Source organism: Schistocerca cancellata, chromosome 7 (genome assembly GCF_023864275.1).
Source record: "Schistocerca cancellata isolate TAMUIC-IGC-003103 chromosome 7, iqSchCanc2.1, whole genome shotgun sequence".
NCBI classification, from domain to species: Eukaryota; Metazoa; Arthropoda; class Insecta; order Orthoptera; family Acrididae; genus Schistocerca; species Schistocerca cancellata.
The window spans coordinates 590752929-590767247 of NC_064632.1; the positions used below are offsets into that span (position 1 = coordinate 590752929).

Genomic DNA, 14319 nt, shown 5'->3' on the forward strand with positions numbered 1-14319 from the left:
GACTAATGGGTGTACCACGTTTAGTTGAAATAGGTTCTGTGGCTTAGGAGAAGATGTGGAAGACACATCCATATATACTTGCATACAGTATGTACATCCATCCATTTTTATAATATGTCAGGATTCTTTGTTGGTGCTCGAGTGACATACTAGTGTCAATGAACATCTGTAGTTGCTTGAAGGTCTCTCGGGCATGCAGCCGTGTTGACTGGTCGTTCTAGAACGAATTTTCGACGGCATAACGTGCCATCATCATCAGGTTACTCCTGTTGACTGACGTCCTAGGCCGACGGGTGGTGTCGTATATATACCTGTCGCCTCTCCCCTCCACTGACTACGGAAAAATAGACAGGATTGTAGGACGTCATAACATCAAATGCGTCTACCGCCCGTCGCCAAAGAGCAAGTCCCTTGTAGGGACGGTGAAGGACGATTTAGGACTCCGGAAATCTGGAGTTTATTTCATCCGTGCGAGTGTGGGAAAGCATACGTGGGGCAAACCATTCGCACGATCGAGGAAAGGTGTACTCAACACAAACGGCACACCGATCTCCAACAGCCTACGAAATCTGCAATCGCAGAACATTGCCTCGATACAAATCATCGTATGAAAAACGAGAACACAGAAGTCCTGCACAACACATCCCGCTTTTGGGACTGTGTGTACAAGGAAGCAATTGAAATCCGGCTGCACGAGAACCTTATTAACAAGTACAACGGATTTCAACTCAGCCAGGCGTGGAATCCAGCAATAAAAGTTCTACAGGAGCAGCGGAAACGGGGCATCACAACCGCCGAAGGCGGCATGCATACTGACGCCCATCAGTCATCTCGTCAGCGCAAGCTACCCCCACCACCGCGGCCTGCACATCCCTCGGTCCATACGCGGAGTCAGTGGAGGGAGAAGCGACAGGTATATGTACCACACCACCCGCCGGCCTAGGACGTCAAACAACAGGAGTAACCTGATGATGGTGGCACGTTACGCCGTCGAAAATTCGTTCTACAACGACCAGTCAACCCGGCTGCATGCCCGAGACTCCTTCAAGCTTCTCATTCGCCGGCAAAATCTACGAACAAACATCTGTAGTTGTCAGCTCGTTGATAACACTAATATAACCTGTACGATCTATTGCAGACTGAACAGCTGCAGCATGTAATTTACGCTAGATACGTATTTGTGTGTAGTCTATAGCCGCCTAACTGCAGTGTTGCCGTCCCCCCTCCCGCTCCCCGCCCCCCCTCCAGCGTCACTGGTCCAGAAACGGGCAGCTCCTTTCGTGCACACTCTACTGTGCGTTATCCTCAAGTATCACGAAATTTGAGGCCTGCAGCAACCTATAAATCTTATCTTGGAGTCTGATTTTGGTGTTATTTAGTAGTCGAGTTTGAAAATGTAAGGAGAAGCTGTCTGTGAACTTTTCTAACAAGGGAACATCCCCATCGCACCCCCCTCAGATTTAGTTATAAGTTGGCACAGTGCATAGGCCTTGAAAAACTGAACACAGATCGATCGAGAAAACAGGAAGAAGTTGTGTGGAAGTATGAAAAAAATAAGCAAAATATACAAACTGGGTCGTCCATGCGAAAGATAGGCAATATTAAGGGCAATATGAGGCGAGGAGCTCCGTGGTCCCGTGGTTAGCGTGAACAGCTGCGGAACGAGAGGTCTTTGGTTCAAATCTTCCCTCGAACCAAAATTTTAACTTTTTATTTTCAGTTTATGTGAAAAACTCTTATGTTTTCATCACTTTTTTTGGAGTGATTATTACATCCACAAGAAAACCTAAATCGGGCAAGGTAGAAGAAACTTTTCACCCATTCGCCAAGTGTACTAGTTAGGTGGGTCGACAACATATTCCTGTCATGTGACGCACATGCTGTCACCAGTGTCGTATACAAAAAATCAGACGTGTTTTCCTGTGGAGGAATCGGTTGACCTATGACCTTGCGATCAAATGTTTTCGGTTCCCATTGGAGAGGCACGTTCTTTCGTCAACTAATCGCACGGTTTTGCGGTGCGGTCGCAAAACACAGACACTAAACTTATTACAGTGAACAGAGACGTCAATGAACAAACGGACAGATCATAACTTTGCGAAAACAAAGAAAGCAAAATTTCCAGTGGAGGGCAGATTTGAACCAAGGACCTCTCGTCCCGCAGCTGTTCACACTAACCACGGGACCACGGAGCTCCTCGCCTCACATTGCCCTTAATATTGCCTATCTTACGCATGGACGACCCAGTTTGTATATTTTGCTTATTTTTTCATAGTTCCACACAACTTCTTCCTGTTTTCTCGATTGATCCGTGTTCAGTTTTTCAAGGCCTATCCATTGTGCCAACTTATAACTAAATCTGAGGGGGCTGCGATGGGGATGTTCCCTTGTAAGAGCCCCGGCACCCTAGTTGCAATCGGCAAATGTCGCAGCCTTGCCCTGATTCTGTGCTGCTGCATGGAACACACCACGTGTAACGCGCAGGCAGTGCTGGAGCCTCACCATGGTGGCGTAGACTGCCGGGTCTGCCGGTGGTTGGCTGCCGGGTGGGGGAGGGGAGGTGAGGTTGAGGGCGGCCAGCAGCAGCGAGGCGGCGGCGGACAGCACGCTGGCGGGCTCCATCCCCTCTGGTCTGCGGTGGGCCTGCCGGACACAGAGCAAAGTCAGCCTCAGTGTCAGCAGAGAACAAAACGACAGCGAAACTAAAGCTATTCTATCCACCCTTGTCCACAGTCCTGCAACCTTTCGGGAAGTACATTTTCACCTCCACAGTTTCTCAGATTATTTCTGAGGTGACAGCTTGTGAGCGTACTATTGCATAACTGCCCGCCTCAGAATCGACAGTTGCCTTTTCCGAGAACGTGCAGAGTATCTGTTAAGAGCGGTGCGCGAGATTTCATCCTAGGCGCCACGAGGATTGACGGAGACGTGACTTAACAGGAGAGCAGCTGATGAATTTCCAGAAATGGGCAGAGCTTTCACGACAGCAGTCGCGTGTTTTTTACATCAGTGCTTCGTCAGTAAGTGTCTATGAGTTATTAGGTACTAAGGTACTAGCTGCAGCCCGCTGAGTTACCCGTATCTAAACAGTTATTTATAAGGAAATATTAAAGCCGAAACTCACTAGCCGCGCTATGCGACATCACGAAACTTATCTCTAGGAGGTATTGAGGAGCCAGCCACTTGCAGCCCAGCAAACCACGCGGGAAAAGAAAAGCCCGATTTTGAGACAAAGGGACAACATGACACAGTACGTGTCGCTCACAACTCACTCTTTTACTTAAGGAAAAAAATTTTAAGTGCCCGAGTAGCGAATAACAGAACGTGAAAGGAAAGGGAGAAAATAGTTTCACGACTTACACAAATGAAATAACAGAATTTCAGAGACTTTAGTGGTCTCACACAGATATGATTTTAAGTAGAGGTAGGGGTGTAAATGTGGAAGCGTGTGGGTACTGTGTAAACGTCTAGTATCTGGCCTGCAGAGTGCTGCACTGTAGTCGGGCAGCCAGAAATTGTTGCAATAGTTCCTATTTGTCACGGTAGAGGGTTAGCAGTCAGTTGAGCGACAGACCCCTTGACAGTGATGCAATTTACGTTAGCGCATTTTCTAAACTTTTTTCGAGGTAAGTTGTGGTATTAAATTTATCTACATACTTTGTAGTTATCTTTCTTTACGTCTGATAGCTTATAAAGGGAGGTGCGTAGAAGGTTTTAGCAGTCATTTCTCAACCTTAAATGGATAGTTGCTTAATGTAATCTACCGAAATTTAAAATGGCCATTGTGTAGGTAATGTGGAAGCATACATGCGATGGCATTGTGGAAACGTTTCCACAATACCAGCATCAAATACATTACTTCTAATACGTTTTGCGTGTGTTTCTAGATGCCACGAAAGCTAACTGATCGGAAACCAAGAGCTATTGTGAAGAAGTGGGATGCTGAAAAGATGATTAAGGCTATAATAGCCTTAAGGCAAAAGCAGGTGGGGTTAAGAAGACCAGTAAAAGCTTTCAGTGTACCTCAGACGACACTTCAGAGGTTTGTACATAGTGATATGTCACCTGAAGAATGTGTTTCTTTGAGACTTGGACGTAAGCTTGCACTACCTGGTGCTATTGAGAAACAGTTGGTACAGTATCCCATTGAAATGGATAAAACAGAAGGTCAACATCTTTGTCAAATACCTCATCAAATACGTGTGTGTCTCCACTAGATATCATGCCAGCCCCTCCTCTAAAGAGGACGGTTTCCAGCAGAGGTCGTAAGCCACATTCATCAGCTGTTTTGAGATCTTCGCCTTATAAAACAGGCCTTGAAGACTCCTTACTGAAGGGTAAACAGAAGGTCCCCAAGGCACCTGCCAAAAGCAAGAAAGAACGTGAAGCTCCTCCTAGAAAACCATGCAAAAAACGGCTTAAGTTATCTGAGGATTTGGATGAAGACCCCGATGCACCAACTATCTCTTCAGGGGAGTCACATTTGGATCTCGCAGTTGGGGAAGAAAACCGACTGAAGAAGATGCAATTTGTATTTTTGGTGGAGCCGCATTTTCCAAAGACATTCGGGGAGAATTGTGGATTAAATGTGTAGTGTGTGAGGAGTGGAGTCACTCTATGTGTGCCGGAAATGAAGGAGATATTTACATATGCGATTTTTGCAAGTGAAGTTTGCTTATGAAACATTTTTCTAATACAGTTGCGTTTAAAAATATTTTGTGTACTTTAAATTTAATATAAAATAAAACAGTTTGTAAAATTTTCAATAGTTTTCGTTTGAAGTAGTTTCCCACAATTTTAAGGCGTTTCCACATTACCCGCACTTCTTGAAAAATTAATGAGTTGTCGTGCAAGCAGAAAATGTTCTTTAATTTTTAACATATTTAGTTTTTGTGTTTCATTATATTACATTCATTGCTAAAACATTATGAATTAGCTTTGGCTAATTTTTGAAGCTGAAAGAGAAGTAAATTTTTCTTTTATTCAGCAAAAACAAACTGGGTTTCCACATTTACACAACTACCTCTATATACAAAAGCTATGAGCGAAAATTTGTACCTAGGCTGTGAACCCAACCCAGAGTCTCCCGTAAACTTTTTTTTTCTTAACAGAGTATGGAAGGGAGAAAAAAACACAAAGAAACACTCGTAGAACTCGCCACATGCGGCGTCGACACCCCACGACCGCCGCAGCCCACCAATATAAAGGACCACAGTCAGCAGCAGGGTGGGGGAGGCAAGGTTGGCAGGGGTCGAATTCCGAGGCCTGACAACGGTGTCTCCCCCTCCTACCACCGAGCTGCACTCTCACAATGTTGGCTTTTTTAATTAAAAATCAGCAGTACAAGGGATCCACAGAGAAAAATTATGGCACCATGTGAAATAAAAACAGCCATTTTACCCGCTGGGGTCACCTTATCTAAGCTGGTGACCAGTAAGAGGCGGTTGTCATTTCAACGGGCATCTTCAGTCGTCAACCGTCGTAGTGTCTAACGCCTCTGCACACAGTCAGAGTCTGTTTCTGTTACTCTATGGGGATCGTGGAAACATCACGTCTGCGATTCAGCTTCTTCTCACACCCAGCACACACCAACTGGTCGGTGAGGTTCATGAACGACGACCACAAATACACTCCTCGAAATGGAAAAAAGAACACATTGACACCGGTGTGTCAGACCCACCATACTTGCTTCGGACACTGCGAGAGGGCTGTACAAGCAATGATCACACGCACGGCACAGCGGACACACCAGGAACCGCGGTGTTGGCCGTCGAATGGCGCTAGCTGCGCAGCATTTGTGCACCGCCGCCGACAGTGTCAGCCAGTTTGCCGTGGCATACGGAGCTCCATCGCAGTCTTTAACACTGGTGCCCGTCGACCTGGGACCGGACCGCAGCGACGCACGGATGCACGCCAAGACCGTAGGATCCTACGCAGTGCCGTAGGGAACCGCACCGCCACTTCCCAGCAAATTAGGGACACTGTTGCTCCTGGGGTATCGGCGAGGATCATTCGCAACCGTCTCCATGAAGCTGGGCTACGGTCCCGCACACCGTTAGGCCGTCTTCCGCTCACACCCCAACATCGTGCAGCCCGCCTCCAGTGGTGTCGCGACAGGCGTGAATGGAGGGACGAATGGAGACGTGTCGTCTTCAGCGATGAGAGGCGCTTCTGCCTTGGTGCCAATGATGGATTCGATACAGTTCCCCACAGTCGGTTATTGAACAAAGTAAGAGCATATGGACTATCAGACCAATTGTGTGATTGGATTGAGGAGTTCCTAGATAACAGGACGCAGCATGTTATTCTCAATGGAGAGAAGTCTTCCGAAGTAAGAGTAATTTCAGGTGTGCCGCAGGGGAGTGTCATAGGACCGTTGCTATTCACAATATACATAAATGACCTGGTGGATGACATCGGAAGTTCACTGAGGCTTTTTGCAGATGATGCTGTGGTGTATCGAGAGGTTGTAACAATGGAAAATTGTACTGAAATGCAGGAGGATCTGCAGCGAATTGACGCATGGTGCAGGGAATGGCAACTGAATCTCAATGTAGACAAGTGTAATGTGCTGCGAATACACAGAAAGATAGATCCTTTATCATTTAGCTACAAAATAGCAGGTCAGCAACTGGAAGCAGTTAATACCATAAATTATCTGGGAGTACGCATTAGGAGTGATTTAAAATGGAATGATCATATGATGTTGATTGTCGGTAAAGCAGATGCCAGACTGAGATTCATTGGAAGAATCCTAAGGAAATGCAATCCGAAAACAAAGGAAGTAGGTTACAGTACGCTTGTTCGCCCACTGCTTGAATACTGCTCAGCAGTGTGGGATCCGTACCAGATAGGGTTGATACAAGACATAGAGAAGATCCAACGGAGAGCAGCGCGCTTCGTTACCGGATCATTTAGTAATCGCGAAAGCGTTACGGAGATGATAGATAAACTCCAGTGGAAGACTCTGCAGGAGAGACGCTCAGTAGCTCGGTACGGGCTTTTGTCAAAGTTTCGAGAACATACCTTCACCGAAGAGTCAAGCAGTATATTGCTCCCTCCTACGTATATCTCGCGAAGAGACCATGAGGATAAAATCAGAGAGATTAGAGCCCACACAGAGGCATACCGACAATCCTTCTTTCCACGAACAATACGAGACTGGAATAGAAGGGAGAACCGATAGAGGTACTGAAGGTACCCTCCGCCACACACCGTCAGGTGGCTTGCGGAGTATGGATGTAGATGTAGATGTAGATGTAGATGGTCGTATGCGTGTTTGGCGCCGTGCAGGTGAGCGCCACAATCAGGACTGCACACGACCGAGGCACACAGGGCCAACACCCGGCATCATGGTGTGGGGAGCGATCTCCTACACTGGCCGTACACCACTGGTGATCGTCGAGGGGACACTGAATAGTGCACGGTACACCCAAACCGTCATCGAACCCATCGTTCTACCATTCCTAGACCGGCAAGGGAACTTGCTGTTCCAACAGGACAATGCACGTCCGCATGTATCCCGTGCCACCCAACGTGCTCTAGAAGGTGTAAGTCAACTACCCTGGCCAGCAAGATCTCCGGATCTGTCCCCCATTGAGCATGTTTGGGACTGGATGAAGCGTCGTCTCACGTGGTCTGCACGTCCAGCACGAACGCTGGTCCAACTGAGGCGCCAGGTGGAAATGGCATGGCAAGCCGTTCCACAGGACTACATCCAGCATCTCTACGATCGTCTCCAAGGGGGAATAGCAGCCTGCATTGCTGCGAAAGGTGGATATACACTGTACTAGTGCCGACATTGTGCATGCTCTGTTGCCTGTGTCTATGTGCCTGTGGTTCTGTCAGTGTGATCATGTGATGTATCTGACCCCAGGAATGTGTCAATAAAGTTTCCCCTTCCTGGGACAATGAATTCACGGTGTTCTTATTTCAATTTCCAGGAGTGTAGCTCTGTTCCACATGAAACGTCCTAATATGAGGTAGCCGGGGCGACAAACGTCCAACAGGTACCAGTGGGCGCAATTTGTGTGGGACCACCTCTGCTATCAGGCAACCAGTAAGATTACCTGTGATGGTTCAGTGCCAGTGGTCTGTGCTTGACGTGAGTCCAACACCTCCTTTGGGGAAGGGTAAAGTGCGAGTAACAAAACGGCTGTTAAAAACTACACCAGCGTTCACCACATGTCGGAACACTGCCCCCATCCCCGACCATTACGTCTGTCATCGATAATATGTGGGCGTAATGCTTACGCTGAGAAGCTATGTACACACTGACGTACCAAGCTCGTTGCATAAGGTCCAATGATCTACATTTGTTGAGGCCACCATATGTTCGGAGTCGTTGTAAGACCTTATGATACATACAGGCCAACATACCTTGCATTTGTGATATGGTGGAGGGAATTTCCCTCTTCAGTATATCATTAGTTGGCCTCGCATGCACCTGCAAACCCACGAGTCGTACCACAGTGATTCGCAGCAAGTTTGCTTTGACGTGGTGTTGTGCCATTGCTGTTCCGGCGACGGCGGTTCCACAGCCAGTTCGCAGAGAACAATATAGTAGAAATCAGTGGTCGTGATAAACCAGCGATCTCTGTCACGTCGATAGATGGAAAATGGCGGGTTTGACACACCATAACCACCACAAAAGTGTGGAATCGTAGGCGGGTAAACGCCGTTGACATCTGCTCCAACTGGACTCAACTTCTTGTCTGCAATTTAACTCATCAAGAAGTGCCACATTGAGGTGCCACAGACCCCTTTTGCATGGGACGCGTTGGCGGAGGGAGTGACAGTACAGACGCATGCTACGAGGAGCCTTAACAAGGATACGAGCTGGAGGCATAATTACAGAAACCAGCTCCTGTATGTTAGAAGTATTGACCCTGGCTATTGAGACACTTGTCTCACTGTGACACAAGGCGGTGAATGGTTGTCTCATAAAATTCCCGCGGCTGCGATGTTAACCACTTCGCACGTACAGCTGGACATCGGCATCCGAGGTGAATCGTTTGCCCCTCGGAGCATTTTTTAAGGGGACCAAAAATGGCGTAATCATAGGGAGAGAGGTCCGGACTGCATGGAGGGTGGCCAAGAACCACCCATTTGAGTTTCTGCAGCAGTGCCGCGACTTCGTTGGCCGTACGAGGCTTTTCATTGTCGTCGAGCAGAATGACGTCAGGGATGAAATTGTCTGTTCGTTTTGATTGATCGCTTGGCGAACCGTGGTCGAGGTTTGGGAGTAACACTGGGCATTCACTTTTGTCCCGTGCTGCAGGAAGTGAATCAGAAGGAGGCCATCTTGGCCAAAGAAGAACCTTTCCTACACTCGTGTGGACGGCGACGTCCAGCAGTACGTGCAGAACTGGCTGACATCGCAACTTTGGGAATTTTATGAGACAGTCATTAAACACCTTGTATCACAGTGGGACAAGTGTCTCAACAGCCAGGGTCAATATTTCTAACATACAGGTACTGGTTTCCGTAATTATGCCTCTGGCTCGTTTCTTTTCAAACGCCCGTGAGCGCTGCCACATCTCAGCGTCGACAACTGCCGGTAGCAGGTCGCGTGTGATGTGAACTTTATCCAAACGGCTCGCGGTATGGCTAGTAAAGTATGTGTATTCCTGTCGATTGCCGTATTGTATGACCATGTGTACAATGAAGCGAAGCCCGTTACAAGCGCCTGAAGTGCTGGGCAGGTGGTACAGTGCGGCATCTGGTCGGACGGTCTGAGCTCGCAGCTGAATTCTCCGACTACTACCAAGTGGTCGGTATTGGCCTGGAAGAGCATTGCTATTTCTTCGGGACGAAAGATGTGGCGTTTACTTCATTTGTCGGTTCCAAAAGGAGCCTACAGGCTCACCGGACGAAGTGTATGAACCGTGAGTGCGACCCCACAGGCCGGTGGTAAATGAGATACATCAGGTGCCACAATCGCTTCCCTGAGCGGAATAGTCGTAGCTCCTCCGCTCACAACTGAAGACAGGGCGTAGGCGCCGTATCTGTAGGTATCGAACCAGACTCCAGGTCGGACTTCAAAAATGTTCAAATGTGTGTGAAATCTTATGGGACTTAACTGCTAAGGTCATCGGTCCCTAAGCTTACACACTACTTAACCCAAATTATCGTAAGGACAAACACCCATGCCCGAGGGAGGACTCGAACCTCCGCTGGGACCAGCCGCACAGGGTCAGACTTCTTGAAGAAAAACAACATCCAGATCCGCAGCTCATAATGTATCCTCCAGAAAATGTGTTTTGAGTGTAGAAGTAATGCCGTTGACACTGATTGTTGCGAGGCGGCATGCCGGTCCCATCTACTCGTGACGGCTGTCCTTGGTATTACAGATGGATACTATTCGTGGTGCGGAGTGTCTTCAGGACGAAGAGAGAAGAAGCGGCGAATGTAGGTCATCCCGGCCTAGGCGTCTGTCGTGGTCAACGTGGACGCGGCCAACGGCATCGGTGTACCTTCCGGGACCCGAAATGCATCCTGCATCTCCATCTCCTGCGGCCACTCTCCCAGGGAGGTCGATAACACTGCATCTCGGGAGGCATACGTAGTCGTGGGTGTATCCCTGGGGACGGGGCTTCGATGATCTCCCGCATCCCCACAATGCACGGTCTCGCCGGTAGCAGCGGAAGACACGGAATCATCTGGTACGTTAGGATCGACAGCGTCGGCCAAGTGTATCGGTTGTCACATCTCATCACCTGTCGTTGCTTCCTCGGGCAGTTCCACTGCCTCGGTGTGATGATGATGATGATGATGATGATGTTTGGTTTGTGGGGCGCTCAACTGCGTGGTTATCAGCGCCCGTACAATTTCCCAACCTTTGCTCAGTCCAATTTCGCCACTTTCCTGGATGATGATGAAATGATGAGGACAACACAAACACCCAGTCATCTCGAGGCAGGTGAAAATCCCTGACCCCGCCGGGAATCGAACCCGGGACCCCGTGCTCGGGAAGCGAGAATGCTACCGCGAGACCACGAGCGGCGGACACACTGCCTCGGTCGTTACGCGCCTTTTATTATGTCGCTTCTGCGATTTCTGTTTACGCTGTTTCGCCTTCGCGTCCGGAACAGGGCAGGGGGTGGAGGCGGCATCCTGTTCTTCAGCTTCGACCGCGCCATCGTCTTTCGTTGCAGCGGCGCAGGTGTGCCGCCTGGCTCGACGAGAGGGCAACAGACGCATCGGCGTGAGAAGTTGCTGTGGGCTCCGCAGGAACTGCTGCAGGCTCGTCGTAGGCAGCTGGCATCTCCCGTCTGGCCGCCGCAACGTACGTAATCGGCACAGGGCTTACTACCGACGGTTGAAACCGATCGTCAGCAGGAGTCCGCAAGAAACAGCGTGGCACCGCTTTCGTGGCCAACCTGTCCACATCCGGAGCTGGTCCTCGGTTGACGGTCGTAAATAATTAACGACCGGCAACCAGTGAGATAGGAAGACATATGGCAGCGCAGCTCATGCGGACCCGTCGCTCCCCGTTACAGACGGGTTAAGTTTCGAAATGTTACGGTGCTCGCTTATTTCCAAGTCCGTATCGGTCTTAGTGCTGAGTTTTCACTGAGACGGCGCTTTGGCGTTAGGCGGTTGTTTCCGTGTGTGATCGCTGGCAGCAGCTTAGCTGGAGGCGTGTGAGGAGAAAAGAGGGGGCTGCCTTGGCGTGGAGACAGTTCGACTCGGCTGGGGTTGTTTGCGTCTGGACGCCGAGTGGGGCCCGATGGGAAGACCGGACCGTGTTTTTACGGTTAAGGGGCTCCGGAAAGGCTCAAAATCATGAAAAGTTCAATTTTTACTTTTTTGCGTTTTCTGAATCTGCAGACTATTACCTTTTAATAGATATATAATTTATTCAATTCCGAAGACTACAACTATTTTTAAATTTTTTTTTAAATGTGTTCTACATGGGCATGACCCACTGTGGCGCTGTTAAACTGCTGTCAAATGGTGTTATTATTAACGTCCGTGTTCATCAGGTACATTTTAGTGATGTGAGATAAAGTATGTGTTGTGGCTAACCTGTGATGGTTCAATATATATCGGAGTGCGATTGTCGATTGTTTCATGTTTATTTACTCAGTCGTTATCTCGAAAATATTCGTAATTAATCCTGTTTCTTGCGTCTCTGTTTTGTTGAAGTATAATAATGAGTAAAAGTAAAGTTATTAGAAATCCTCTGAAGGCTTTTAAGAAAAGGAGAAATGTTGGAAAGCCAAAGGTATGTGTTATTACTGTAAATAATAACATTCTAACATGGTACGAGCGATGCTTGCTTTAGACAAGGAACGGCTTCGGGCTGCAGACAGGGCTGTAAAGAGTCTAGAAATACAAGCAAGAGTAAACAGGAGGAGGAACAAGAGGAAGCTGGAGGAGGAGTTTGCAGAGGATAAAGATAATCCATCCTATGGACCTGGAATGCACTAAAAAGTTAATCCAATCTTTGTCGCTCGATTCCCAAAACTTTTATTTTCTCATACTAATTACATGTTTTCTAAGGATCTTCCAAACATATTTGTTTCAAACTTTCAGTAAATGTTACATAGTACCTTCTGCATAATTTAACACAGCCTTTTTCCAAAAAAACTGTATATTTTTGAATATATAAATAAAAAATTGCAAAAAAATGTTGTGAATTTTCATTACAATTGAAAAAAAATCATCTTTAATAACTGAACTAAAATTTTGTAAAATCCCTGTGTTAAGTTGTAGCCCATATTACCATAAATAATCTGTAAAAAGTTCAACTTCCTACCTCAAATACTTTGTGAGGAAAGATGTAATTTGTAAGCGTTATTTTAACATTGCAAGTATAGGGCGTTCCGGAGCCCCTTAATAGTGTGGACAGCGGCGTGGTGTGCCGTTTAACTTGATTCGCAAGGTGAGTAAAATCTCGCCTGTTGTAGTTTGTCGAGCCTGAGTTTGTATATCGATGTATATCGATGGGGTACGCTGCTCTCCGTACTCTACTAGACGCTGGTGACGGAAGTGCGTCGTTCAGCGGCACCTTAGTCTCGGTGCTTTATGTTTGATCTTCAAGTGCACAGTCTTCGAGTGGCACTCCTTACAGTTTGCCTTGCGCAGTCAGATTGGAGTTTATTTTGTCTTGTGGTGCTTCTGCTTTCCGTTAACGAAGGTTAAGCTTGATTCGGCACTCCGTACGATGCTTGGCACCTCAGCAGGCGGGTCGGAGCCACCTTCACGACTAAACGGAAGCCTTTGGACTGAGAGGTCTTGTGTTTTGCATATTGTCCCTATTGGCTGAAGTTTCTTATCGATTTTCCGGCATTTGGTCTGTTGTCCGGCCCCGACAAGGTCTCGTTATTTTAAAAGTCCGTCCTTGTTTTGGCTCAGTACGATTTTGGTTCACTGCCTGGCGGTTCTGGTAGTACGCCGGGTCGCTGTGGTTGTGTTGCATTTTGTATGGGGCTGTGTGCTCGGATATGTGGAGTGCCATTTGTGTGACCTGCTTCACTGGGGAGTACTGACCGCGCCATTCTTGGTCCTCTGCTGCATGAAATGATTTTATTGTTATTTTAAAGTAACATTATCACTTAAATGATTTAATTCTTGTTGCGTTAATTGCAACTTGGGTACTGAGAAATTTAGTAGTGTAATCACGCAAGATTTAATAGTGGCACATGCCCCTTTACCTTTCGTAATCTGTTAATTGCCGGAAGACCTTAAGCTCATAGCCATATGATGTGATTTTCTTAAATTATTGTGTTTTTATGTCATGTTACTGTTTTTTTTTTTAATTCGCTGATCACTGATGTACTGTTCCAAGTGTTAAAATGTTTCAAATAGCTATTACTTGGTTGGAACGCGCGGAACCGCAACGGAGAGAGTAGTTGCGTGCCTTACGTGTCCGTTGTCTGTTTTGGTGCACCTGAGTTAAGTATTGTGTTGCCTCCTCCCTTGCGACCCTGTCGTGTTCTTCTCATAAACATTTCCTTCAAGGCATTTTAGTAAATTTTATGCTAGAATTATTTTAATTTCTTACATTGGTAAAATTGTGCGGCTTTCATTATGCACACTGTTTGTCATAGTGGAGTTGATGTGCCATTGTAATTTCTTAAACTCCATTGTGTGTGCCTTTCGTGATACATATTGTTTGTCATAATAGATTTGAGTATGCCAATTGTAATGTCCATATATCATGATGTGCATGTGTAATGGTGCAATAAATGGATTATTGTTATTTCTGTTTTTGACGTCCTTCATGCCTCCTTTCTTGTCCCTATTGGTACGCTGTCCTTGTATTTGTGTTGGTAAGCCACAACACGAAGGTCTTCCATTTTTCGGCCGAGG

At 47.2% G+C, this 14319-nt stretch overlaps 1 protein-coding gene across 1 annotated transcript in view; it reads right to left on the reverse strand.

The window, feature by feature from the left end:
• LOC126092916 (lipase member M-like) overlaps positions 1-14319 on the reverse strand; it is a 57465-nt gene that overhangs the window by 36051 nt on the left and 7095 nt on the right. The window contains exon 2 of the mRNA XM_049908647.1: positions 2503-2643. Coding sequence (XP_049764604.1) covers positions 2503-2643 — 141 coding nt within the window. The remainder of the gene's footprint in view (positions 1-2502; positions 2644-14319) is intronic.